Raw genomic sequence first — 27,609 nt, 5'->3', positions numbered from 1 at the left:
TCAGACTTTTGAATGGTCTTACCTTATACAAAGTTGATCTTTCTCTACACCCTAGCTATGACTGTAACTCTATATTCTGCACTCCTTTCCTTCTCTATGTTCCAAATGCTTTGTCTGTATAAGGCGCAAGAAACAATACTTTTCACTGTATGCTGATATATGTGACAATAATAAATCAAATCCCATTCCAAAACATCGATTATTATTTATGTGATGCATGACAATATATCAAAGGAATGATAAAGGCTGGCGAGTCCATTGAACCAACTCCAGGGAGACCTGGTGCAGCCACTTATACTCTCAATGTGAACCTCCTCAACAATCAGATTATCTTCTGGGTGAGCAAGAACACCAGAAATTTAAAAATCATTTTAATGCCAACCCTGCCCAGCTATCTATCCAGTCTTTATTGCAAGTTACTTACAGCTTCCTATTGCTGTTGATAGAATTTATTTTCATGTATCTATTAGGTGTATTTACACTTTCAACAGCACCTTCCAAACCCATTACCTCTACCACCTAAAAAATCATGGTCAACAGACACATGGGAACACCACCATCTGAGCGTTTCCCTCCTAGCCACTCACTATCCTGATTTGGAACTAAATCACAGTTCCTTCACTGCCACTGGGTCAGAATCCTGGAACTGCCTCCCAAACAGCACCATGGGTCCACCGCCACCACATGGTCTGAGTTCAAGGCGGCAACTCCCTGTCACCTTCTCAAGGGCAATTAGGGATGGGCAATAACTGTTGGCCTAGCCAGCAACGCCCATGTCCCAAAGAATTTTTATAAACTACAATAAAATGGTGAGGCTTGAAGTGGTATATTGCAACCCGAGTCTGGAGCCTGGGGTGACTCCAGAGTGAAGCAGAGAGAGTGTAGCATGTATGTTAAAAATGCTGAGAATCATGGAACCATAGAATCCCTACAGTGCAGAAGGAGGCCATTTGGCACTGACCACAATCCCACCCAGGCCCTATTCCCGTATTTCCTCATATTTACCCTGCTAATCCCCCTGACACTTGTCAATTTAGCAAGGCCAATCAACCTAACCTGCACATCTTTGGTGTGGGGGAGGAAATCGGAGCACCCAGAGGAAACCGACACAGACACGGGGAGAACATGCAAACTCCACACAGTGACCCAAGCCAGGAATTGAACCCAGGTCCTTGGTGCTGTGAGACATCAGTGCTAACCACTGTGTCGCCGTGCTGCCCCTCTCTTGATTCTAATGGTACTCATGGGTATTGATGTAAACAGAATGATTGGTGATACGTTGACAACAGCAGTCTGGCATTTAATTTATGAGATAATCCTCGAAAGATACTACATTCGAGTGGGCATACACCCCAACCTCAAACATGTGAGCTGTCAGGCCTCCAGAGATTAAACATTGCAGAGATCTTTCACACCACATAGAAATGTAGGATTTTGAGAAACATGAGAATTTAGTTTCAGAGGACAGAATTGTCTTTAGCTGACATTGTCTGTCAGCAAATTCACTGCCAATCTAAAAAATAACTAAAACGTGTCTATTGACAAGGCCTCATCCTGCCAGCCTTGCCAGTAATGCTCACATCCCAAGAATAAATAAAAAGTTGCTTTTGTGCCCTGTTCTTTGTCTGCCCTCTCTCCCCTATCGTCCCCTTCCTCCTCCCTTCCTGCATCTTTTCCTCTCACCCCTCCCAAACTCATGCTTGCTCTCTTCCAACTCCGCTTATCCCTCCTTTGCCTTCCCCTTCCTCCGCCTCGTCTCTCGTCTTCCTCTATTCCTCCTCTCTTTCTCTACCCCATTCCTTTTCTCATCTTCCAGTCCCCTGCATAATCAGGCACTGCTTTATCATCTACAGAAGGAAAGTAAAGTATGCCGTTTTGCTGTCCGGTGTGAAATTTTAATGATAGATTTTTAAACCTAAATGTGTTTTCTTTGGCCTTGACCAGCACAAGTCTAGGTGTTGAACCAAATGCACTTATTCTATTTCTGCAGTTGGTTTAAGTGATTTATTCTGCATGTTTGAGTTAATGCTTTTAAATCTCACTTTACATGTCTCTGTGGTAAAGTGTTCCCAAACCTATAATCGTTTTTTAGCACAAATATCATGCAACTTAAACTCATAAATCACAGTCAATGGGAAGCAGAAAAAGTTCAATTACACTGGAGAATTGGTAACACTGGGACGTTCATGTACTTTATTTATTCCATACACTATATACTTTACAGCTTTCAATCCTGGATCAGGTTCTTTATTGTGGTTAGCTCCCATCTGGTGAGGGCTCTGCATTATTTTTGCTTTTTGTTCTCAGACAATCTGAAAAGTATCTGCCAGCAGGAAAGGTTGAATTTTATCTGGGAGAGCCGCTGGCAGAGGGGGTGGCAGCACCACATTGGAAATTTGGAAGTTTCCGCAGAGTGTTTGTCGGTGCCTTTTTAACCCAGCCACTGCTTTTCATCTGACTTTCCCAACTAATTAGAGTGGGTGGATGTGATGACAACTGGCAGACATCCATTTCAGCTCCAATACTAGGCAAGGATCAGGATTGAAGGACTGTAGAAGTTTCAGGATGCGACCAAGAATGTCACAGATGAAGGGTTGGGAAACAATCAGAGGGGTACTCACTCTGACGTTGCACTATCACAAGACTCAGGTGCACACTTCCTCAACTCAGATATGAACATAAACATCAAGGCAGCATTTGAATGAGTCTGGCATCAAGGAGCCCTTGCAAAACTGGAGTCAATGGGCATCAGGGGGAAAACTCTCCGCTGGTTGGAGTCATACCTGGCACAAAGAAAGATGATTGGGGTGATTGGTGTTCAATCATTTCAGCTCCAGGACATCTTTGCAGGGTAGTGTCCTAGGCCCAACTATCTTCAGCTGCTTCATGAATGACCTGCCTTCCATCATAAGGTCAGAAGTGGGGATGTTCACCGATGACTGCATAACGTTCAGCACCATTCAAGAATCCTAAGATGCTGAAGGGGTTGGTGACCACACGCAGTAAAACCTGGACAACAGTCAGGCTTTGCCTGATAAGTGGCAAGTAACATTCATGTCACACAAGTGCCAGGCAAGAACAATCCCCAACGGGAGAGAATCTAACAATCTCTCCTTGATATTTAATGGCATTACCGTCGCTGAATCTCCCTCTGTCAATAAACTACAGGATACCATTGACCAGAAACTGAAATGGATCAGATATCAATACTGTGGCTACAAGAGCAGATAAGAAAATGTGAATTCTGTGGCAAGTCACTTCCTCCTGACTCCCTAAAGCCTGCCCATCATCTACAAGGCACAGGTCAGGAGTGTGATTGAATGCTCTCCACTTACCTGGATGGGTGCAGCTCCAACAACACTCAAGAAGCTCGACACCATCCAGGACAAAGCAGCCTGCTTGATTGGCACCACATTCATCACCTGAAACATTTACTCCCGCCATCACCACCACTGCACAATAACCACACTCTGTATCACGTGGAAGGTGCACTGCAGCAACTCATCAAACATCCTTTGACAGCACCTTCCAAACATGTGAGGCACCACTTCAGGGGTGCAACGTAGATTGACATTCGTAGATTTCACCCGATCTGAATGTTGACAGCTGAGAAATACAGATCAAATTCTAGATCTACCATCTAGAAGGACAAGGCAGTAGATGCAACACCACCACCTTAAAGATTGTCTCCAAGCCACTCACCATCCCAATTTGGAAATATATCTCCATTCCTTTACTGTCGCTGGGTCAAAATCATGGAACTCCCTCCCTAACCACACTGTGGGTGTACCGACACCACATGGACTGCAGTGGTTCAAGAAGATAGCTCACCACCACCTTCTCAAAGGCAATTCGGGTTGAAGAAATGCTGGCCCATCCAGCACTGCATACGTACCATAAAAGAACTTTAAAAATCAGTGGGGCCGCTGGAAGAGGTAGCTGGGTTGCCCCACAGTGAATAATACAGCACAATTGAGCAGCAGCAGGTGGTAGAGACAAGTAAGCAGTGGTGAGTCCCCAATGGAGGATACAGGACACTCAAATTCTGCTCAGCTGGATACCTGGGCACTGCCAAAGTCTCACAGGTTCCTTCACAAAATCCAGCTCCTCCTCCTCCTTTTCTGAAGATGCGGTGTGGTCTTCACTTCCTCTTCCTGTAGTTCCAGTCCTCTTATCTCCACAATGTTGTGTAAATCACAGCAGAGAAACATAATGCTGGATCCCTGACTGGAGGGAACTCCCAAATCTGTCCAGGCACCTGAACCACATCATTAGCATCCCCATGGATTGCTCATTGACAATTCTTGTGCCCCTGTTGTTTGTTTCTTTCCTGGGCCCCTGACATCCAGCATCAGCCAGGTCTTTAGAGGCTAGTCTTAATCTCCCAGGAGACATTCACTGACTCTGCTTCGAGTTGTGAATATCTAAGGAGGTATTGACTGGGTGACTATTTCCAGCTGATCTGAGGGTGCTTTGCTCGTGACGGGTGTGCAGTTGGGGCTTGTGGGGATTCAGCCTGAGCAGTAAATTTGAAGAGCCTCTTGCCCTGACCAATATTAGCTGTGGAAAGTGCTGGCCCTGGTGAACATGCCTTCCATCAACTGTGAGCAGCAGACTGTGGTGGTGAAGAAATTTCAGGATTGCAGTGACCTGGACTGCAGTAGGCAATACATGCCTACTTACTGCGCTCGACACAAAGTCTTCCAGGAGACTGGAAATGTCAGTGACCACTTGCCGGGAATGCCTCTGGAAACACTGGTGCTCAGTCACATCAAGAAAGCTAATCCTCTACCTCTATGCCCGCTGTCGAGGGTATCATTGCCTGCGAACTGGAGGTTTGAGCTCATCCCCTCTGTTCTAATCAGCAGGAGATGACTGAGGCACCACTTCAGGGGTGCAACGTAGATTGACATTCGTAGATTTCACCCGATCTGAATGTTGACAGCTGAGAAATACAGATCAAAGGCATAAAAAAAATCTCCAAAGTTGAGTCCTTAATTATGCTGGCTGCTTTTCTGAGGCAGCAGGAAGTGTAGACAGTGTCAATGGATGGGAGGCTGGTTTGCGTGATGAATTGGGCTTCATTCACGACCCTTTGTAGTTTCTTGCGGTCTTGGACAGAGCAGGAGCCATACCAAGCTGTGATACAACTGGAAAGAATGCTTTCTATGGTGCATCTGTAGAGGTTGGTGAGAGTTGTAGTGGACATACCAAATTTCCTTCAAATCCTGAGAAAGTAGAGGCATTGGTGGCCTTTCTTAACTATAGTCTCTGCAAGGAGGGACCAGGACAGGTTGTTGGTGTTCTGGACACCTAGAAACTTGAAGCTCTCGACCATTTCTCCTTCGGCCCCATTGAGGTAGACAAGGGCATGCCCTCCACTGTGCTTCCTGAAGTTGATGAATATCTCCTTCAATTTGTTGACATCGAGGGAGAGATTATTGTCGTCATACCAGTTCATCAGATTCTCTATCTCTTTCCTGTACTGTCTTGTCATTGTTTGAGATCCTACCCACAACGATGGTATCATCAACAAACTTGAAAATCGAATTGGAGGGGAATTTGGCCGCACAGTCCGAGCTGTATAAGGAGTATAATAGGGGACTGAGGACACAGCCTTGCAGAGCACTGGTGTTAAGGATGATGATGGAGGAGGTGTTGTTGCCTATCCTTACTGACTGCGGTCTGTGGGTGAGGAAGTCTAGGATCCAGTTGCAGAGGGAGGAGCTGAGCCCCAGGCCACAAAGTTTGGAGATGAGTCTCGTAGGAATAATGGTGTTAAAAGCTGAGCTGTAGTTTATGAATAGGAGTCTGACACAGGTGTCCTTGTTGTCCAGGTGTTCCAAGATTCAGTGTAGGGCCAGGGAGATGGCGTCTGCTATGCACCTGTTGCGGTGGTAGGCAAACTGTAGTGGATCCAGGCAATCTGGGAGTCTGGAATCAATTTGTGCCATGACTACCCTTTCGAAGCACTTCATAATGATGGATGTCAGAGCCACCGGCCGATAGTCATTAAGGCACACTGTCTGGCTTTTCTTTGGTACTGGGATGATGGTCATCTTCTTGAAGCAGGTCAGGATCTCAGATTGGTGTAGTGATGTTGAAGATGTCTGCGAATACCCCCACCATCTGGTCCGCGCAGGACCTGAGTGCTCGTCCGAGCCAGTTGCTTTCCGTGAAAGTTCTAGAAAGCTCGAGACAGAATCCTTGGTTAACATTGCAACTGTTGACAATTTGACATATTTAAATGTCAGACCCTATATGGGGGAATTCCCATCCACTGAAGAGCATGCCCAGGTTAAAGGTGGAAGCTGGAGGGTTCCTGTCAGCTTTCTAACAGGTCAGCTGGACAGAAACCACCGGGCCTGGCAGCTTCAAATACCCCTCAAAATGTTGGCTACAGCCTGTGTCCAGAAAAGCGTCAATGCATTTAACTGCTGAGGATCATTCCCTAGCCTTTTCTAATCTGTATTGACTTATTCAATGTTGCTATATAATTTTGTATTTTTACACTTAATTTTGATGCCTTTATCTGACAAAAAATCTAACAGTCTTGAAAATGTTAATTGACCCTGTATCCACTACTTTATGTAGGAGAAAGTTCAAGCCAGCTGCCTGCTTTGGCCTGTCTCTAATTATAGGATTGTGCCCCTTTATTCTGGATCCTTCCATCAGGGTTAATAGTTTCTGTGCTCAATCAAATCCCTTCACATATTAAACACTTGTATTAGCTTATCTCTCAACATTCTAAACTCATGAAAATACTGGATAGGTTTCTGTAACTTGTCCTAAGAATTAAACACTTTAACAGCTAGTGTTATTCTGGTGGATCTATGTTATACCTCCTCCATCACCAATACATCCTTCCTGTGGCCTGTGCCCAGAACTACACACAGTACTCCAGATGAGATATAACTTAATTCAACTGAAGTATAACTTCCTCCTCTTCATATTCCAGCCCCGGTTGAGATAAAGGTCAACATTTCATTTGTCTTTTTGGTTACTATTTGTACCTGTGTACCAGCAATTTGTATACCTAACTCCCAAATTCCTTTGCTCTTCCACAGCATCCCTCAACAAATATTCTCTTTGTTGGATCCAAAGTGGATGTCTTCACATTTCCTCTCAATGAAGTCCATCTGCAATTGTTTTGATTACTCACAATCTGTCCATATCCCTCGGTAAGATCCTGCTCCCGACCACTAAGACTACTCTACCTCTTAACTTGCTGTCAACTGCAGATTTGGATTTACTATTTTCTATTCCCTTAACCAAGTTCTTGATGCATAGAATGAAATGCTGTAGCACAGTAGAGAACCCTGAGGAACAGTACTTGTCACATCCAGTCAATAAGAATACATTCTATTCATAGAATCCCTAGCGCAGAAGGAGGCCATTCGGCCTATCGAGTTTGCACTGACAACAATCCTACCCAGGCCCTACCCTTGTAACCCCATGTAATCGCCCTGACACTAAGGGGCAATCTCGCCCAGACCTGTTCCCCATAACCCCAAGTATTTACCCCACTAATCCCCCTAATTTACACATCTTAGGACACTAAGGGGCAATTTAGCATGGCCAATCCACCTATCCTGCACATCTTTGGAGTGTTGGAGGAAACCAGAGCACCCGGAGGAAATCCACGCAGACATGGGGAGAGAATGTGCAAACTCCACACAGTCACCCGAGGCCGGAATTGAACCTGGGTCCCTGGCGCTGTGAGGCAGCAGTGCTAACCACTGTGCCCACCGTGCCGTCTCTTTATTTCTATTTTCTGTTCCATACCTCCCAGCTGATTCCTAACCAAATAACTTAATTAACATTCTCAGGTACCTTCTAATTTAACATCCTCTCTCAAACTCACAGGTATTGTCAGTAGATGTAGGATCTGCTAATTCAATCATGGGTAGAATTTACAGGGTGGCCTGGTTCACTCAGCCCAAAATAAAATCATTGTAAGTTGTTGTGAAGTGTATTAACCAACAACCTCAGGTGTCCCTTCATTTGAAGTTTCCTTTGAAAACAACAATAATTTCCTAAGATGATTATAGATAAGGAAAGACATTTGGTCCATCTCAATTCATTCATCCGGAAGATTATGGACACCCTACAATTGCAGCTATGGCCTAAGACCAATTTTACCCCCTGGGGAGCAGCCACAAGACTCTTCTACACTGTCTCTAGCATTTGAATGCCATCCTTATGTCTCAAAGAGTAGAAAAGGACACAGTGCTCAACACTATGGTCTGGTCACAATTACCACTGGTTTCTAATCTACTGTCTTGGCAATATAGTTCAACATTTTATTGACTTTGTTATTTACTGCTCATTGGTTCAGTATGTTGATCACAAGTCTCAATAAACTCCTAAGCCTTTGTTGGTTTTGCCTACAGTTACTTAAACACCATTCGTAGGGCAATTCTTCTTCCTGCATTTTACTTAAATTTCATGCACCCACTTAAATATTTTATCCAACTCATTCTGTAATTCTGATGTGCCTCCTTCTACTGACTCTCTTAGTTTGATGTAATCTGCAAATTTGACCATTTTCCATTTCAGTTTCTGAATCTACATTATTTCCATGAATGAGCAGTATTGGTCCAACACTGAGCCCTCAGCACATTCCTCAGTACTTCTCCAACTTTGACATAACTCTAACAAGCGCTCGGTCTATTAATTGGCTACATCAACATATTTCTTTTACCATTTCACCGAGGAGAACTTCCTGAAAAGGACCAGGTCGGCCTTGTATATTTGAAGGGGTGTTATCACCTCATTGGGAGTATACAGGTTGGCTCAGTTCCTGAAACATTGAGTTCTGAACATCCTCTGAAACAGTGTTTGTGTTGGCAGCTGGGAGAATTTTGCACTACAACAGATGTCACACCTGCTGATTGGGAACTTTAGCAAAATGCTTTACCTTTTATTATTTATCAGAAGTAGTTTAGTGGCTGATGTGATTGACACTAATTCCAATCTTGAAGCATCAATCTGATCATTATTTTTTCCACTTCTTTGCTAAGTATTGGTCCATACCATTTTTGGGTGTGGGGATTGCAAATCATGATATGCACTTTGCCATGGAGGGAGCAACATGCAAACTTGGTGCAGTCTCCTCATCTACAAGATTGTAATGTTGGTCCATGTTAAGCCCATGCTGCTGGCTGCCTCAGCACTCAGCAGGAGGCCAAGCTGTATTTGCAGGGAACACATAGTACAGGCATCCTGCTCTGCTTAAAGGCAGTCTGTCCCTTTTAAAGGGGAACTGCACTCAATGAAAGGAAGCTTCTGCTGACTACCTGTACTGATACTAGGGAGCTACACAAATGGAGCAACATGGAAATGAAGGAGTCTTGGGGGTCACAGGTGCAGCACTGCAGGTCTTAGTGATGGCAGAGGCCGGGTTTCTGCAGGAAGGAGGGTGTTGTGTGCATGCGTGGGAGTTGGGGGGGTTGGAGATACAGAAGCTGCCAGAAGATCCTCAAGGTTCAAGAGTCACCCTCAGCTGGAACAGGAGCAGGTGAATGGAAAGATCAAACCCCAGAATCTGGACCCAGGGACCTATCTGCAGTGCCATAAAAATCTTTAATCATCTCACACGGTTGGTTAATATCAGTGAATGCACCTTCACATGACATCCCCTAATCACCACACCACCAACCTCCCTCGCTGTTCAATGTTCCACCTCCTTATCACTCATTCATCAGGGCTCTCTGATATTCAGGACTCATGCCTAACATCTAGGTATTCCAACTCACCCTCAAACAAACTAGAATGATACTAGCCTCACACCCAGCTTCACTGCTTCCACACACATCCAGCTATTCATCCATGGCAGGCGTCAGTTGAACACAGTGCACCACCAACACTCATGTTCTTCTAACTTTCAGAACTAGGCTGTCCATAATTGCCAGGAGCAGAGCAAAACTAGTGGGAGGGAAGGATGCCTGCATCACCTGAGCTCTGCGGAGAAGCCAGTGTTCCACATCAAGAGTTATCTACAGCACTGCCAGTGGCATCTGCTGTGAATATTGAGGGTGACGATCTGTCCGTCTTGCGCCTTTTCTCAACTCCCAGCTCGTCCTTATTGTGCAACCTGGCATGTCTGATGCTATGACCAAGCATGTCTTAATTTCCAACCCACCTCACTCCAACATTTGTCTTTCTGATTTCAGACATCCGAGAACTGGTGACGGCCCAGCCACAGCAGCTCTCGGAGGAGGAGGCCATAGAATTAGTTATTCAATATTACTTTGCCTGCAAGCTGGGGACCAGGCCAATTAAACAATGCTAACCCTGTCCCCCATTGCAGCTGAATGCAGTAACAAGTTAATTTGTTTTATGAATCTGTGTGGCGTGATCCATGTTTGCAAATGGAGTGGGAAATCAGCCAGGCTGGTCGTCATGACAGCACCTGCCGGGAGGCTTCTGGTGCATGCAGGGAACACCCACAGAGTGTCTCCCCAGCAAGGTATACCAGATGGTCTGCACTGGTAGTGGCTGATGGCACTACATACCGCAATCTGAAATATTGAGGTAGCATATTGAGGGTCTTCATTATAGTTAATCAACTTATTTTGTTTGCTTGTTTTGGAAATGCATGGGTGACTGGCAAGGCCAGCATTTGTTGCCCATCCCTAATTGCCCTTGAACTGAGTGGCTTGCTTGGTCATTACAGAGGGCAGTTAAGAATCAACCACATTGCTGTGGGTCTGGAGTCACAATCACCAGACCAGGTAAGGGCGGCAGTCTATCCAATCCTTGCCCAAAGTAAATTAGGGAACCAGATGGGGTTTTACAACAATTGCAAATAGTTGTCATGGTCACCATTATTGAGCCAAGCTTTATATTTCAGATATATTAATTGAATTCAAATTCCACCAGCTGCTGTGATGGGCTTTCAACACTGTCCCCAGAGAATTAGCCGGGGTCTCTAAATTACTAGCTTAGTGACATCACCACCACCTCTACATCTTCCCCAGTGAAATAGAAGATTTAACTTTTCAAGGTTAATTAATACATGAGAGAAGATCTGTAGTTTTAGTGTGCTTCATGACAAAGTGAAGTACAATTGTGGTAGGCCACTTGGCCTTCCCAACTTATCCTTCCTTAGGGAATAATTCAGCATCTGTGTTCAACTATCTCTGGAATGACTTTAGAAATTTTGCTTTCCCCTAACCAACCCTGAAGATTTCTCATGTATAAAAATACTGCACATGATGGAAATCTGAAATAAAAACAGAAAATGCTGAAAATACTCAACATGTCAGTCAACATCTGTAGTGAGAGAAACAGAAGTCAATGTTCTTTCATCAGAAGTTTGAAATGTAATACAATAAATAGGTTTAAGTACAGAGGCAAGGCAGAGGAGGTAGGGGGGAAGCAGGGAGAACAAGAGAGAAGGTTTATATGATGACCTTTGACCTGGAAGCAGTACAGTAAGGAAAAACTGCGATTTCTTTAAAATGTCAGAGGTCTGCAGCAAAGAAAAAGGCCCTTTGGCACATTGCATCTGCACCCATCAAAGACAAACCACCCAACTATTTTAATCCCATTTTCCAGCACTTGATCCATTGCCTTGTATCTCTTGGCATCGCAAATGCATATCTAAATACTTCTTAAATGTAATGAGGGTCCCTGCCTCCCTTCAGGCAGTGAGTTCCAGACTCCCTTTGGGTGAAAAAGTTTTTCCTCACATTCCCTCTAAACCTCCTGCCCCTTACCTTTAATCAATGCCCCCTGGTCATTGATCCCTCCACCAAGGGGAAAGTTTCTTCTTGTCTACTCTAATTTTATACATCTCAATCATGTCTCCCCTCAGTCTCCTGTGCTCCAAGGAAAACAATCCCAGTCTATCCAATCTCTCTTCATAACTAAAACTCCCTAGCCCAGGCAACATCCTGATAAATTTCCTTTCCAGTCCTATCACATCTTTCCTGTAATGTGCATTCCAGAATTGGACACAACACTCTAGCTGTGGCCTAACCAACATTTTATATAATTCCAGCATAACCTCCCTGCTCTTAAAACTCTATGCTTCAGCTAATAAAGGCAAGCATACCACATGCTTTCTTAACCACTTTCTCCACTTGTCTTACTACCTTAAGGGACCATCCATGGAGTCTGTGAGTGTTTTTAAGAATATTTGAAAGGGACTTTTAAGAGTTTCATCAATTGTAAAGGTTTTGGATAATAAAAAATACTGTTCCATGTGATCTGGTCACCCTTGACTTGGAGCCAGTATGAACAGGAAGAAAGTTAAGGCCGGAAGCCTTGTGTCCATACATAAAGAAAAGCTACAAGCAGGAAAGCTAGGGGATGAAATTGATCAGCACAGGGATGCAGACACAAAGAAAAAACAGACAGAGACAGAAAGAGAAACACAGGATTCATGTGAGGAGAAGCCAGCAGAAAGCACTCTGAAAACATTGGCTTTCTGTTTGACATCAGAGGAAAAATAGAATGCCAGGAGCTCTTGGAGAAGCAGTGAGTAAGTGAGCTAAAAGGGACTGAATCCTAAAAGTGGTGCAAATAGCTCCGGGATGTGAAAGAGCTGAGAGTTTGCATCAGAGGATGCAATCAGAGGATCAGATCATGAACAAGGTTGGTTGGTTGAAAAGAACTCTGGAAAGCTATGCCGTCAAGATCAATGTGACCCAAGTGACAGAGAGCTCATAGCCAAGTACCTTGTTGGTGTTAACAGTATCCGGGGACCTTGGATGAAATATGCCTACCGGTGAATGTGATCGGCAGGCATACTGGCCAAATCAATGAAGCTGGGAACACAGATTACACATAGTGCCAGATTAGTGAGGGGAGTGATGCAGGTGCTTGTGTTTGCATAAGGCCTATCAACTATTAATTCCAATTTACCCGTTCATTTGAAGTACCATGTGCCTGTTAACGTTCAGTTAATTGGCATTGGTTCCGATTGGTGTTAAAGTAAAATTAATACAAAGTGAAATCTTGTTGATCATTTCTTCTTTTGGGGATCGTTTGATAACTTTTTGGTTACTTTGGTTTATATATTTCCCCAAAGGAATCCTAACATATGTGGAAGGCAGGAGAGGTTCAAAAGCAAAAGGGATGATGGTGAAAAGCAAAAAAAGGTGGTAAAGGTACAAGTCCAGCAACAAAACACAGGTCTAAAAGAGGTGTAAATGGGATTAGGATTAATATCGCCAACAGTTGCCATCAAAATGATCAGAGACCATGACCTGATATTGTTTCACTCAATGTTGAGTCCGTAAGGCTGTAAAGTAACTAATCAAAAGATGAGATGCTGCTCCTCAAGCTTCTGTTGAGCTTCATTGGAGCAGTGTAGGAGGCTGAGGAGAGAGGAGTCAGCATGGGAGTGGGGTAGAGAATTACAATGATAGGAGTCACATTTGTGGACTAAATGAAGGCGGTCATCCAATCTGCATCTGGTCTTCCCAAAGGAAAAGTGAGCAGTGAATAGTTTATTAAAATTCAAAGTAGTACAAAATGTAGTCAAAATAGCTCTCAAAATTGGTGGGCTTTTAGTGATTATTTGCTGATAGCCTATCCCCAGAAATTGAGATAGGGAAGTTGAGTTAGAAAGCAAGTCTTGGAAACAATGGTTTGATGTCCAGTGGTAGGGTCTGGGAATAAGGTAGGAATGGGTGTCAGAGAGTTGGAGTTTGGCCTCTGCTAGGTAAAGGTCGGTAAGCCAGACAACAACAAGATCAACTTTGTGGTGAGTTTAAGGACAACGTTAGAATTAGACCAGAGAGAACCAAACGCAGCAAGTTCAGCAGGAGACAAATTAGAGTGGAGTAGTTCCCAATGAGATGTTACCAATGGAACAATATAGTAAGGGTAAGGCACTAGAAGAAGGTGTCCAGGTGGAATTCTGAATATGGAAGAATGACGTAGTTGGAGAACTCCTAGCCAAAGAAGCGGGTGGAGAGATGGAAAGGACACAATACGATCTCAACATTGTGTCGTGCCAAAAGTTAGAACATAGAACATAGAACATAGAAAGCCACAGCACAAACAGGCCCTTCGGCCCACAAGTTGCGCCGATCACATCCCCACCTCTAGGCCTATCTATAGCCCTCAATCCCATTAAATCCCATGTACTCATCCAGAAGTCTCTTAAAAGACCCCAACGAGTTTGCCTCCACCACCACCGACGTCAGCCGATTCCACTCACCCACCACCCTCTGAGTGAAAAACCTACCCCTGACATCCCCCCTGTACCTACCCCCCAGCACCTTAAACCTGTGTCCTCTCGTAGCAACCATTTCAGCCCTTGGAAATAGCCTCTGAGAGTCCACCCTATCCAGACCCCTCAACATCTTGTAAACCTCTATCAGGTCACCTCTCATCCTTCGTCTCTCCAGGGAGAAGAGACCAAGCTCCCTCAACCTATCCTCATAAGGCATGCCCCCCAATCCAGGCAACATCCTTGTAAATCTCCTCTGCACCCTTTCAATGGCTTCAACATCTTTCCTGTAATGAGGTGACCAGAACTGCGCGCAGTACTCCAAGTGGGGACCAACCAGGGTCCTATAAAGCTGCAGCATTATCTCCCGACTCCTAAACTCAATCCCTCGATTAATGAAGGCTAGTACGCCATACGCCTTCTTGACCGCATCCTCCACCTGCGAGGCCGATTTAAGAGTCCTATGGACCCGGACCCCAAGGTCCTTCTGATCCTCTACACTGCTAAGAATGGTACCCTTCATTTTATACTGCTGCTCCATCCCATTGGATCTGCCAAAATGGATCACTACACACTTATCCGGGTTGAAGTCCATCTGCCACTTCTCCGCCCAGTCTTGCATTCTATCTATGTCTCGCTGCAACTTCTGACATCCCTCCAAACTATCCACAACACCACCTACCTTGGTGTCGTCAGCAAACTTACCAACCCATCCCTCCACTTCCTCATCCAGGTCATTTATGAAAATGACAAACAGCAAGGGTCCCAGAACAGATCCCTGGGGCACTCCACTGGTCACTGACCTCCATGCAGAGAAAGACCCCTCCACAGCCACTCTCTGCCTTCTGCAGGCAAGCCAGTTCTGGATCCACAAGGCAACAGCCCCTTGGATCCCATGCCCTCTCACTTTCTCAAGAAGTCTTGCATGGGGGACCTTATCGAACGCTTTGCTGAAGTCCATATAGACCACATCCACCGCTCTTCCTTCGTCAATGTGCTTGGTCACATTTTCAAAGAACTCAACCAGGCTCGTAAGGCACGACCTGCCCCTGACAAAGCCGTGCTGACTACTTTTGATCATACTAAACTTCTCTAGATGATCATAAATCCTGTCTCTCAGGATCCTCTCCATCAACTTACCAACCACTGAGGTTAGACTCACCGGTCGGTAATTTCCCGGGCTGTCCCTGTTCCCTTTCTTGAATATAGGGACCACATCCGCAATCCTCCAATCCTCCGGAACCTCTCCCGTCTCCATCGACGATGCAAAGATCATCGCCAAAGGCTCCGCAATCTCCTCCCTCGCCTCCCACAGTAACCTGGGGTACATCCCATCCGGTCCCGGCGACTTACCAACCTTGATGCCATTCAATAGTTCCAACACATCCTCTTTCTTTATGTCCACATGCTCGATCCTTTCTGTCCTCCGCAATCCAGCAGTACAACCACCCAGATCCCTTTCCACCGTGAATACCGAGGTAAAGTATTCATTAAGCACCTCCGCCATTTCTAACGGTTCCGCACAAACTTTTCCCCCTTCACCTTTTAAGGGTCCTATGCCTTCACATCTCATCCTTTTACTCTTGACATATTTGTAGAAAGCCTTGGGATTCTCCTTAATCTTACCCGCCAAGGTCTTCTCATGACCCCTTCTCGCTCTCCTAATTTCCTTCTTAAGCTCCTTCCTACATCGCGTATACTCCTCTAAATCCTTAACACCTCCTAGCTCTCTGAACCTTCTGTACGCCTCTCTTTTCTTATTTACCAGGTTCATCACAACCTTCGTGCACCATGGTTCCCGTACCCTACCAACACCCCCCTGTCTCATCGGAACGTTGTCATGCAGAGCTCCAGACAAACATTCCTTGAAAATCCTCCACTTTCCTTCGGTACTTTTCCCCAAGAATGCCTCCTTCCAATTTACCCGTCTAATTTCCTCCCTGATGACACTGTATTTCCCTTTACTCCAGAGAAACACTTTCCTAGCCTGCCTGACCCTATCTCTTTCCAATGCTATCGTGAAGGAGATAGAATTATGATCGCTATCCCCAAGATGCTCACCCACCGAGAGATCCTCCATCTGTCCAGGTTCATTAGCCAGCACCAGATCAAGAACAGCCTCTCCTCTAGTAGGCTTATCCACATACTGTGTCAGGAAACTCTCCTGGACACACCTAACAAACTCCTCTCCATCCAAACCCCTAGCCCTAGGGATATTCCAATCTATGTTTGGGAAATTAAAATCTCCCATCACGACAACTCTGTTATTCCTACATCTCTCCAGGATCTGTTTCCCCATCTGCTCCTCAACATCTCTGTTACTATTGGGCGGCCTATAGAAAACACCCAGCAAAGTTACCGACCCCTTCCTGTTCCTAACCTCCACCCACAGAGATTCCGTAGTCAGTCCCTCCACGGCGTCCACCTTCTCTACAGCCGTGACACTATCCCTGATCAACAGTGCCACTCCCCCCCCTCTCTTGCCTCCCTCCCTGTCCTTCCTGAAACATCTAAAACCCGGCACCTGAAGCACCCAGTCCTGTCCCTGAGACATCCAAGTCTCCGTAATGGCCACCACATCACAATTCGAAGCAGCAATCCACGCTCCAAGCTCATCCACTTTATTCACTACACTCCTGGCATTAAAATAGACACATCTCAGACCTTCAGCCTGAGCACTTCCCTTCTCCCTCACTCGTCTAACCTCCCTCTTACCCTGTCTACATTCCTTATCTATTTGCGAGCTAACCTCCTCGCTCTCAGTCCCCTCATTTCGATTCCCTCCCCCCAACCTTTCTAGTTTAAAGTCTCACCAGTAGCCTTAGCCAACCTTCCCGCCAGGATATTGGTCCCCCTGGGATTCAAGTGCCACCCGTCTTTTTTAAACAGGTCACACCTGCCCCTAAAGAGGTCCCAATGATCCAAGTACCCAAATCCTTGTCCCTTGCTCCAGTCCCTCAGCCACGCATTAATTCTCCACCGATTCCTGTTCTCACTCTCCCGCGGCACAGGCAGCAATCCCGAGATTACTACCTTTGCATTCCTCTTTCTCAGCTGTCTACCCAACTCCCTATATTCTCTTTTCATGACCCCTTCCCTCTTCCTACCTATGTCAGCAGTACCTATATGCATCACGACCTTGGGCTCCTCTCCCTCCCCCTTCAGGATTTCTGGGACTCGACCAGAGACATCCTGGACCCCTGCACCAGGGAGGCAAACCACCATCCGAGAGTCCCGTCTGTGTCCGCAAAAACGCCTATCTGACCCTCTCACCGTAGAGTCCCCAATTAGCACTACCCTCCTTTCCTTACCCCTTTGCACTACTGGGCCAGGCTCAGCTCCAGAGACACTGCCACCGCTGCTTCCCCCAGGTGGGCTGTCCACCCCAGTAGTACTCAGACAGGAGTACTTATTATTAAGGGGCACATCCACCGGGGTGCTCACCATCACCCGAGCTTTCTCCTTCCTCACTGTTACCCAGTTACCCTCCTCCCGTGGTCCCGGTGTGACCACCTGCCGATAGCTCCTGTCAATGACCTCCTCACTATCCCTAACCCGGCGAAGGTCCTCGAGCTGCAATTCCAGTTCCCTAACATGGTCCCTTAGGAACCGCAGCTCAACACACCCAGCTCAACACTCCTTATGTCCCTAATTGAGGTAGGGACATAAGGAGATGATTAAGCTGAGGCCCTTGCTGATCTGCCCATGGGGTGGCATGGTGGCACAGTAGTTAGCACTGCTGCCTCACAGCGCCAGGGACCGGGGCTCGATTCCTGACTCGGGTGACTGTCTGTGTGGAGTTTGCAAGTTCTCCCCGTGTCTGCGTGGATTTCCTCCAGGTTCTCCGGTTTCCTCCCACAGTCCAACGATGTGCAGGTTAGGTTGATTGGCCATTCTAAATTGCCCCTTAGTGTCAGGGGGATAGCAGAGTAACTAAGTGGGGTTATGGGGATAGGGCCTGGGTGGGATTGTGACACGATAGGCCAAATGGTCTCTTTCTGCACTGTAGGGATTCTGTGATTCTATGATCACTGTTCAGGGTCAGAGAGGTGAAGGTCCAAAGGGATGAGATTGGAAGAAGGATTGGGGTCAGAGGAAAGTGAAAGGGAAGAATAATTTGGCGTGGGTTTGGTAACCAAGACAATTTCAAATTCTGATCATTGTGTGTGTAAAAATGATTCCAGACAGCAGTCCTGATCTTGCCTTTTACCAGGTGGCATCTTTGTCCAATTGATGTGTAGTTCATTAAATAATTCTCAGAATTAACCTTTTCTGTGATGCACAGCAGTAGATTTTTAGCTAAATGCATCACCATAATTTTTGATCTTACTGCCCAATGATAAATTTGTGATTGCGATGTATAATCGGCGATAGTTCTGAAAGCCGTTGACATCATTGGTCACTGGTGGGTATTGTGCCAAAACATGCACATTTGTGTAAATAACCAGAACGTAGCTGTTTGCTCCTCTCTTGCCACTTTATTTACCATATTTGAAGAATATCCAAACCAATTTTCATTACTAACTTAACATTCATTTGCTGGTGGTCCTCCTGAGTTCCCATGAAAGTTGGCATTTGAAGAATTTTATTCCATATGCTCTCATTTTTCATCTTTTCTGCTCTGCTCGAGCCCAGAACAACTAGTTTGGACCTAGTGTGGTTTGTAACTCAAAGAGAAGCCCAGGTAGCTGTTCCATGCAATTAGGGCTCAGGAGACGTCCTGGAGAGCTGAGAAGGTGGTGCAAGGTTGTTGGTTTCATGCTGTAGCCAGTTGGGGCTTAGAGAAGCCCGAGAAGCCATTTATAGTTTGGTGCTTTTGGGAGACGGGATTTGGAGAAACCCAGGGGCAGTGCCAACTTGGTAAAGCTAGTAGTCTGTGAAACAGCTGGCATTGTGCTGGTAATTAGAGACAGGAATGCAGTTTTGTGAATCTCATGGAATACTGAAATGCAATCTGGAGAAAAGATTAAATCATTGAGAGTTGAGCAGGGTTTGAGGCAGTCCGATTAGAATGACTTTTAAGTATTTAACGCCATTCATTAAATACTCTCTTGTCTTGTTACTGCTTCCAAAGTGCATTACATCACACTTATCAGGGTTAAATACCACCTGACTCTGCCCATCTGACCAATCCACCTGCATCTTCTTGTAACCTACGACCTTCTTCTTCACTATTGAGCACCCTGCCAATCTTGGTGTTATCTGAAAACTTGCTTATCATTCCTCCCACATATCATCTATATCATTGATGTATATAACAAACAATAAGGGTGCCTGTACTGTACGTTATGGTACTCACTGGACACTGGCCTCCAGTCACTAACACAGCCTTGTACCACCATCCTTTACTGTCCTATTACAGTTTCAGATCCATCTCGCAAAGTTTCCCTGAATTCCAAGTGCTTCAACCTTCTCAATCAGTCTCCCATGTGGGAACTTGTCAAAGGCTTTGCTAAAATTCATATATATCACATCAACTGCACTTCCCTCATTCACAGACTTGATCACATTTTTGAAAAGCTCTATCAAATTTGTTAGGCATGAAATCCCTTTGACAAAGCCATGCTGACTATCCCTAATTAACCCATGCCTTTCCAAGTAGAGATTACTTCTCTCCTTCAGAATTTTCTCCATCGCCTCTACCACCCTCCTTGAAAAGTGAAACCACATTAGTTGTTCTCCAGTCCTCTGGCACTTTACCCCAGTCCAACGCCGGCATCTCCACATCATGACTTCCCTGTGACCAGAGGAATTTAAAAAATGGAGAACTGGGATTTCAAACTTTATATACATTAACCAAAAAGTTACTGCTCCCTAACTGGATCAAAATATTCATCAATTTCAATATAAAGTATTTTCTTACCTGAATGCTTTTTTCCCAGGTCAACAACAGGGAACTGAGATATTGCAAACAGCACATCATATATCAATCCTGTGACACAAGGACTTGCACAGAAAATTACTATGTGCTACAGAGAACCATAGGAGTGCAATACTTTGGGGATAATCCTTTTATAATGGAAGCATTCAGGCACTTTGTATAGCTAAACACACTGGTGTTTGTAGGTCATAGAAAGGAATGTAATAAAGTAGGTGATTGCGAATCGGTGCAAAAAGAAATCTGCTTACAGTCAGGCATTTCAATGCAGAAAGTATTATCACTTGTTTTACCAGATTACAACACAAATATGACCACCTTTGGGATTGATTTATGTTGGTCTCTGTAAACAGGGGACATCCTAATATAAACTATGATATCTGAACTGCTAATTTATTACTGAAATGGATAGGTTGTTATTAAAGCTAGAAAATGCTATATTGCAACTTCCAACATGCAGACATACAAAATTGATAGTATGGGGCCGCTTTCCGCAGCCCTTTCCTGGCCATAAATGAATAGTTGCTGTTGGGGGGGGGTGGGGGTGTGAGTGCGCGTGCAGAGGGAATGGCAATTCATGGTCCACTGGCCTATTCCTGCTCTGTGGTGCAATCCTGAGAGACCCAACAATGGTCTGACCATCATGACATTCAAAGCTTCTTTGAAACCATATAGACCGAGATCAGACCGACAAATTCCCCATCGCTCACAGGATGGTGTTTCGCTTCTTAAGGATGATCACGCCATCCATCATCGCTGGAAGGAACATTTTGAACAACTCCTGAACCGTGAACTTGGTCCTTCAGCAGAAGGCCCCGAGTAAAGTGACTGCGGGCAGAGTATCAGAGCTAATGGTTGGTAAACTTTTCCACCACATTTTGAGGTGATTACTGCCGATTTCAAGGAGTCCCAAAAGCAGAGAAAATTATGCTGAACCATTAGAAATCATTGGCATGTCTGCAGTTAGAATATTTATGCACAGTTCTGGAGGCCTTATGTCGGAACAGAAATCATAGAAGAGATCCACTAAGGTGAGAGCAGGATGCGAAGCTCTCGCTGTGACGAGAGACTAGAGAAACTGACCTTTTCATTCAAACAGAGAATATTAAGAGAAAATCGGTGGCACAGTGGTTAGCACTGCTGCCTCACAGTGCCAGGGACCTGGGTTCAATTCCCAGTTTGGGTTACTGTCTATGAGGAGTCTGCACGTTCTCCCTGTGTCTGCGTGGGTTTCCTTCGGGTGCTTCGGTTTCCTCCCACAGTCCAAAGATGTGCGGGTTAGTTGCATTGGCCGTGCTAAATTCTCTCTCAGTGTACCCAAACAGACACCGGAGTGTGGCGACTAGGGGATTTTCACAGTATCTTCATTGCAATGTTAATTTAAGCCTACTTGTGACTAATAAATAAACTTTAACTTTACTTAAATATGTGTTTAAAATTATATGGTAAATGAAGGAAAACCATTTAGTGGTTGACATGTCAGTAAGTAGAGTGCATACATTTAAGATGGTCACTAACAGATTAAAAGGAAAAGGTATTTTTGCACAAAGCGTTAAGAAAATGAATGTCCTGCTAGAAACAGTCATGGAAACAAAATCCACAATAACATTTAAAAGGGAAAGAAAATCGATGAACAAGAAAAATAATAAAAAAGGGCATGGGAAAGGATGGGGTCATTAACAGACTGACTTAGATAGCATTAGTCAAACAAGACTGACAAAAATAATATCAGAATATCTGACAATCAAAAGATAAGCATTGTTTAAATACTGAGAGAAAAATAACTGACCCAAAGATTAAGAGGACTGGATATATCTCTCCAAATAAAATCAACAAAACTGAATTGTGAGAATTCTAAATTCTTGCAATAAATGTTCCATTATTTTGGACATCCCCACGTAGCTTAGAACAACACATTCAGTTAAAAGAATTTATACTCAAAAACATTATTCATTACACCTTCAATTCATGCTGAATTGATAAGCACCATGCTGAACTCTAGATATATGTGAATTCAGCACAGACTGAGCTTTCTGACATGCTACTAAAAATGTTTGCAAAGTAATTAACAATCCAGCTATTGAAGAATTTGGTGTTGATCTGAACAATCAGATTAGGCCTGGCTAAAACTCAGTGTGTTGGGCTGCCAGAAAGGAGAGAAGAAGGAAAATTAAAGGGACAGTAAAAAAAAAAGTACACTCTCTCACCAGCAGGTTTGAAGGACAGAGGATCATGCATTCCCATTGTCTGCTCCCGCCCTGTCTGAAATTTTACTGAGGGGGCGGGAGGAGGGGGCACAGGCAGCCCCGCCCACCCTTAGAATATTTAGGTCCTTAAGTAGCCAATTAATCGGGGTGAGTGTTTTACCTGCAGCGGGGGGAGGCCCAAGCCTCTCAGGGTGCCCTGTAGCTGTAGCTTCACGGGACAGTGGAGGGGACCTCTTTGGTGAATCCCCTAGAATCAGCGTGATGGGACAGTCCCAGCAGTGGCCGCTGCTCCCAGCTGATGCTGCTGGATGTACTGAGCTGCCAGTTATCCTACTGGCTGGCCATTCTCCAAGGTGGGACTTCCTCCTGAGAAAGGGGTGGAAGTCTTGCCTTAAAGCAATTAGTGCTGCTCCTTTGGTCAAGTCGCTGTAGGGCAGCTGTTGGGATAGGGGGCAGTCACACACCAGCATTCCCCTCTCTCCCCCCCCTGCATCCCACCTCCCCACTGTGCCCCCCACCCACTTCTTTGCCCAGGCCAGGTGGGGACCATGCCACCCCATAGAGTCCAGTCACCTATGTGTTGAATGTGTGGGTCAGTTGAGGGAGGAATTTTCATTGAATCCCTGCAGTGCAGAAGGAGCTTATTCAGCCCATCGAACCTGCATGACTTGCTGGCAGAGGATCTTACCTAGGTCCTACCTCCATTACCCCACGTATTTACCCCGCTGATATTCCCCTAACCTACACAGCTTGGAATACTAAGGGGCGATTTTGCATGGCCAATCCACCTAACCCGCACATCTTTGGATGTGGAAGGAAACTGGAGCACCCAGAGGAAACCTACGCAGACACGGGGAGAATGTACAAACTCCACTCAGACAGTTACCCAAGACCAGAATTGAACCTGGGGCCCTAGCGCTGTGAGGCAGCAGTGTCACCGTGCCACCCCTCAATTTTGGCCCAGGCAATGGAAAATCTTGGTTAATCTTTCATTAAACTCTACGGAATCTTGATGTCCATTTTAACTAGCAAAAAACAAGGCCTGCAGCTAATCTGGGAAAAATAAATTAATCAAAATAAATGAATCCCTGTCATAGTTTTGCACTGAATTATCTACCTACAATAAATGCTCATGTTTGTCATGGGAAAAACAAAATTCTCACAGGAATCATTCTCAAAGAATACAACATAATTATATTTTTGCTGGTGGAATATTGTTTTCCATTAAGACTTCCAGGTCCCTGGAGACCCACTGTTTGCAGGGTGTGCTTTGGGGATTGGCAGCAATGGCATCGAGTGATTGCAGCTATAATTAAGTTTACAACCTGCTCTTTGTAGTTAATTTATCTGCGTTAAACAACTTCAAACTTTGACAAATTGGCAAACAATAGCTGCGTGACTCTTGTTATCACTGAGCAATGGACATGAAACAGTGCAGCTTCAAAAGAGGTCAACAAATTGAATTCTACCATTGATGTTGATAATGATTGACCTTCTTCACCTCATTTCTTACAGCTAGTTGGTCATGTTTTGGCTTTCCACTGCAACTTAATACATTTAGTCTGTTGCTAGTATTAAGCCGTAGAATGACTTACTTGTGAAAAAAGCAGTGAATTTATGGTTAAGTTCAGTTGTGCTCATTTACCTGCCCAGGTTGTTCACAGGCTGTCTGGTACTTTGCCTGTTGGCACACTTCTTTTACTCGTTCATATTTAGGTAGGTAATTGGTTTGTTGCGCATCACTGGCTCCCTCTTCTTTCTTACGGAGCAATTTGCTGGGGGAAAAAGGAGCAACAATATTTTCTGGTAAACTGGAAGAATATGTAGTTTTTTTTTTACAGTCATTCTAAGAACACTGCCCATTTACTCCAGTGCGATTTCAACTGCTTGCTTTCGGACAGTGATGACTGAAGATTTACGAGGTTCCCTCAAAAGCCACATTTATGTTTGCCTGCAAAGGAATGTTTAACGACAAACATCACAGCAACTTTTCCCCCTTCACTATTTTCACCTGCTGTGTTAATGAAATCACTTGCTGCTATATTTACTCAGACATTATCCAGCACAGAAAAGAACATCCCCAGCTGTCTGCACATTCAAAGCTCCATCCTCTGCCATTTCCATTATCTTCAGCATGATGCCACCAGGAAACAAATAGCTTGACTACATTCCCCTCTATCTCCTTCCATATTCCTAACTCTTCCTATTTTCCCAGATTGACTTGGTTATGTTAGATCTGGTGATGCCACCTTCTATACTAATGTTTATGATATGTCTTCCTTTTTCCTCAGAGGATTACCCCACTCCCCCTGACCACCATGAGTTGCAAAGCATGTTTGTCCCATTTCCTGTACTTCTCTTCTCACCCTTTTTCATTCCTCCCAGAACCATTGCAGTCTTCCTTGTGCTCTCAATCTTCTAGCCACCAGCCTCTCCAGTCAACAGTTCCTCCATTTCCACTACCTCCATCACCAAACACATCTTTCCCTCTTCCGTTCAGCACTCCAAAAGGATCATTCTCTCTAAGACATGCTGGTCCACTCCTTTATCACCCTCCAACATCCACTCCCTTTCCAAGGCACCTTCTCACAACTGTGCAGGAAATACAATACCTGCCCTTTCACCTCCTCCCGACTACTATGCAGGACCCCCAGACGCTCTTTGTAGTTCTTTCAATCCTCTAGACTGCAATCGCTGCTCACAATGAAGAAACCAAATGCAGACTAGGTGGCTGCTTTGCAGGAAACTGCCTTTCGGTTTGCAAGCATGATCCAAAGCTTCTGGTCACCTGTCATTTTAATTCTTAGTCCCACTTCATCCTCTCTTTCCTGAGCCTCAGCAGTATTCCAACAAAGCCCACCGTGAGCTTGAGAAACAGCACCTCATTGTTCGATTCAGCAGTTTTGAAAGGGTTAATAATCGCACAAGTTTAGGAATCACATAAGCTGCAAGCTGAATCTCAATCACGCAGGGAAGTTACGGACAAACGACAGGTCTTGAATAAAGCCGACCCAGATCAGAGTCAATGACCATTTAATTGAACGATGTGCAGCTACAGCTCATTAGAACAAGGAACAATGGAAAAGGAGGTTGATACACCATTGTTCAGATATATAGCTATCATTGCTTGATGATATAACATGCAGAAGTTAGAACTGGACACTATACCCTTATATATGCATGATGTAACCTTAACTCAATAACTGCGAGTGGATAGAGATAACTCCTATGCCTCAATTGGTATTTGCTGATTACTTGTAATCAAATTTGAAACTATAACTGTTTGTGTATTTCTGAATTGTGCACTTCAACTGGCCATAATGATTTAATTTAGAGTCCTATAGCTATAGTCTTTAATAAATCATCTTAAAACCACTTCGCAACTTTATCTGGCTACTTGAGGGGAACAATAGTTTTAAATACAACAAGAAAAATATTGTGACAGCCCCGTAACTGCTTTATAGCCTTCTGGGCCCAACACAAGTTCAACAATTTTAGATCGTGACCTCTGTCTTCAGTTCCTTTGAATGCCAATTGTTGATGATGAACCTGCTAATTCCATTTACGCCTCATTCAGACCCATCTTTTGTTTCTTTATTTATACCATTATCTGCTCCCCTCGCCTTGCACCATCATCATTTCTCTCACATAATCTCTCCTTCCTTCCCTCTTTTCCTCACCTCAGTGCTTGCTTCAAACTTGCTACCTCTTGAACTTCTTTCAGTTCTGATGAAAGGTCAGCGAGCTGAAACATTCACTCGGTTTTTCTCTCCACAGGTGCTGCCTGACCTTCTGAGAGTTTCCAGAATTTTCTGGGGTTTTTTCAGGGTCTCGTTTATTGGAAATAAAATGAGGAACTATTTAATGCCCCCTTCTGCCTTATCCCTGATTTCACTTTATACACTGGGCCTAAGAATTGTTTGCCCATTTAGGGCCTTTCTGCAGTAATTTTAGTGGATTAAACTAGAAGGAATATATATTAAATTGGAGCCCAGAAACACTTGTTCTGGTCTAATGTCAAAGGAACCTGTTCGGGCTGTATGTGCTGCAACCTTGATCAGCCCAAACATGGAGATCTTTGGGGACTCGGCAAGGAGGGGCTGGTAGGGTGGGTTAGAGATCCACGGACCTATGCCAACGTCTTTAAGGACAATAGGCTGCCTCCATCCCTGCTGTGGATGTCGGGAAGGCACCAAGACGCAATGGCAGGCAATGACAATTTAACAAGTTCTGATTTCACATGTGGTTGCACAGCTGTATTTTCATTGTTCAGTATTGATACACGCTTGTTGATTGACTACACTTGCACTTTAATGAGGTCTGATGTTGATTCATTGTGATTCTTAGCCATTAGCCTGTGTGCCCTTCTTGTTTTCAAAGGGACACCCCAGACTAGGTCTATGTCCCACGCGTGCACAGGGAAGCTAAGTTCAGGGCCCTGGTGAATCATGTGCAAGAAGCCTTCCACAGACACTGACCCCTTGCCCTTCACATGTTCATCATTTGAAATGTCTTTGCATTGTAGTAACTACAATGTTGGGCTTCTCCTCCAGTTGTCCAGCTTCGCCCATGGGATGAACCAACTCCCGCCCAACATCCTGATTACTCCACCTTGCGGTTCTCAGCAGCCATGCTGAGAGTGCGCTTCGAGAGCCACTCAAACACCTTTTACCCACCAGCCCCCAACCCACTGACTCTCCCAGTGTCACCTTGAAGCCCCCACCCACACCTCCCCCGCCACCATTACCCTTTGGGTAATGTACATATGCCCTGTCTTCCTGCAGGGCCCATGCCAATCAATGTGGAAAAGCCCATTCTTGACCCACCCATCCCCAAAATCCACGTGTCCTTTCATCTACCCTCAAATAACCTCTCTGCCCCTTCAGTTGACATCACTGAACAGCACCCTCCCACCCTATTGAATTTCACTGCCTGCTCTGACTGTCCCTTCATATCACCAATTCCCTCGGTTTTCCCCCAGCACTCAGTAATTGACAGCACAGATCCCTCCCTGATTCCCTCCTTCTTGAGAGTAGCAGTGGAAGGCTGTGTTTCTGAATGGAGGGCTGTGACAAGTGGCGTTCCTCAGGGATCAGTGCTGGGACCTTTGCTGTTTGTAATATATATAAGTGATTTGGAGGAAAATGTAACTGGAGTGATTAGTAAGTTTGCGGATGACACAAAGTTTGGTGGATTTGCGGATAGCGATGAGGACTATCAGAGGATACAGCAGGATATAGATTGGTTGGAGGCTTGGGCGGAGAGATGGCAGATGGAGTTTAATGCAGACAAATGTGAGGTAATGCATTTTGGAAGGTCTAATACAGATAGGAAGT

The 27,609-nt window shown here is 44.9% G+C and overlaps 1 protein-coding gene across 2 annotated transcripts in view; it reads right to left on the bottom strand.

Annotated features, from left to right (window-relative positions):
• Window positions 1–27,609, bottom strand: part of sulf1 (sulfatase 1) — a 423,430-nt gene that overhangs the window by 49,031 nt on the left and 346,790 nt on the right. For both annotated transcript variants that reach the window (XM_078217099.1, XM_078217098.1), the window contains one exon: window positions 23,919–24,048. In XM_078217099.1, coding sequence (XP_078073225.1) covers window positions 23,919–24,048 — 130 coding nt within the window. The remainder of the gene's footprint in view (window positions 1–23,918; window positions 24,049–27,609) is intronic.

Source organism: Mustelus asterias, chromosome 7 (genome assembly GCF_964213995.1).
Source record: "Mustelus asterias chromosome 7, sMusAst1.hap1.1, whole genome shotgun sequence".
NCBI classification, from domain to species: Eukaryota; Metazoa; Chordata; class Chondrichthyes; order Carcharhiniformes; family Triakidae; genus Mustelus; species Mustelus asterias.
This window is presented reverse-complemented; position numbering and strand designations above follow the sequence as displayed.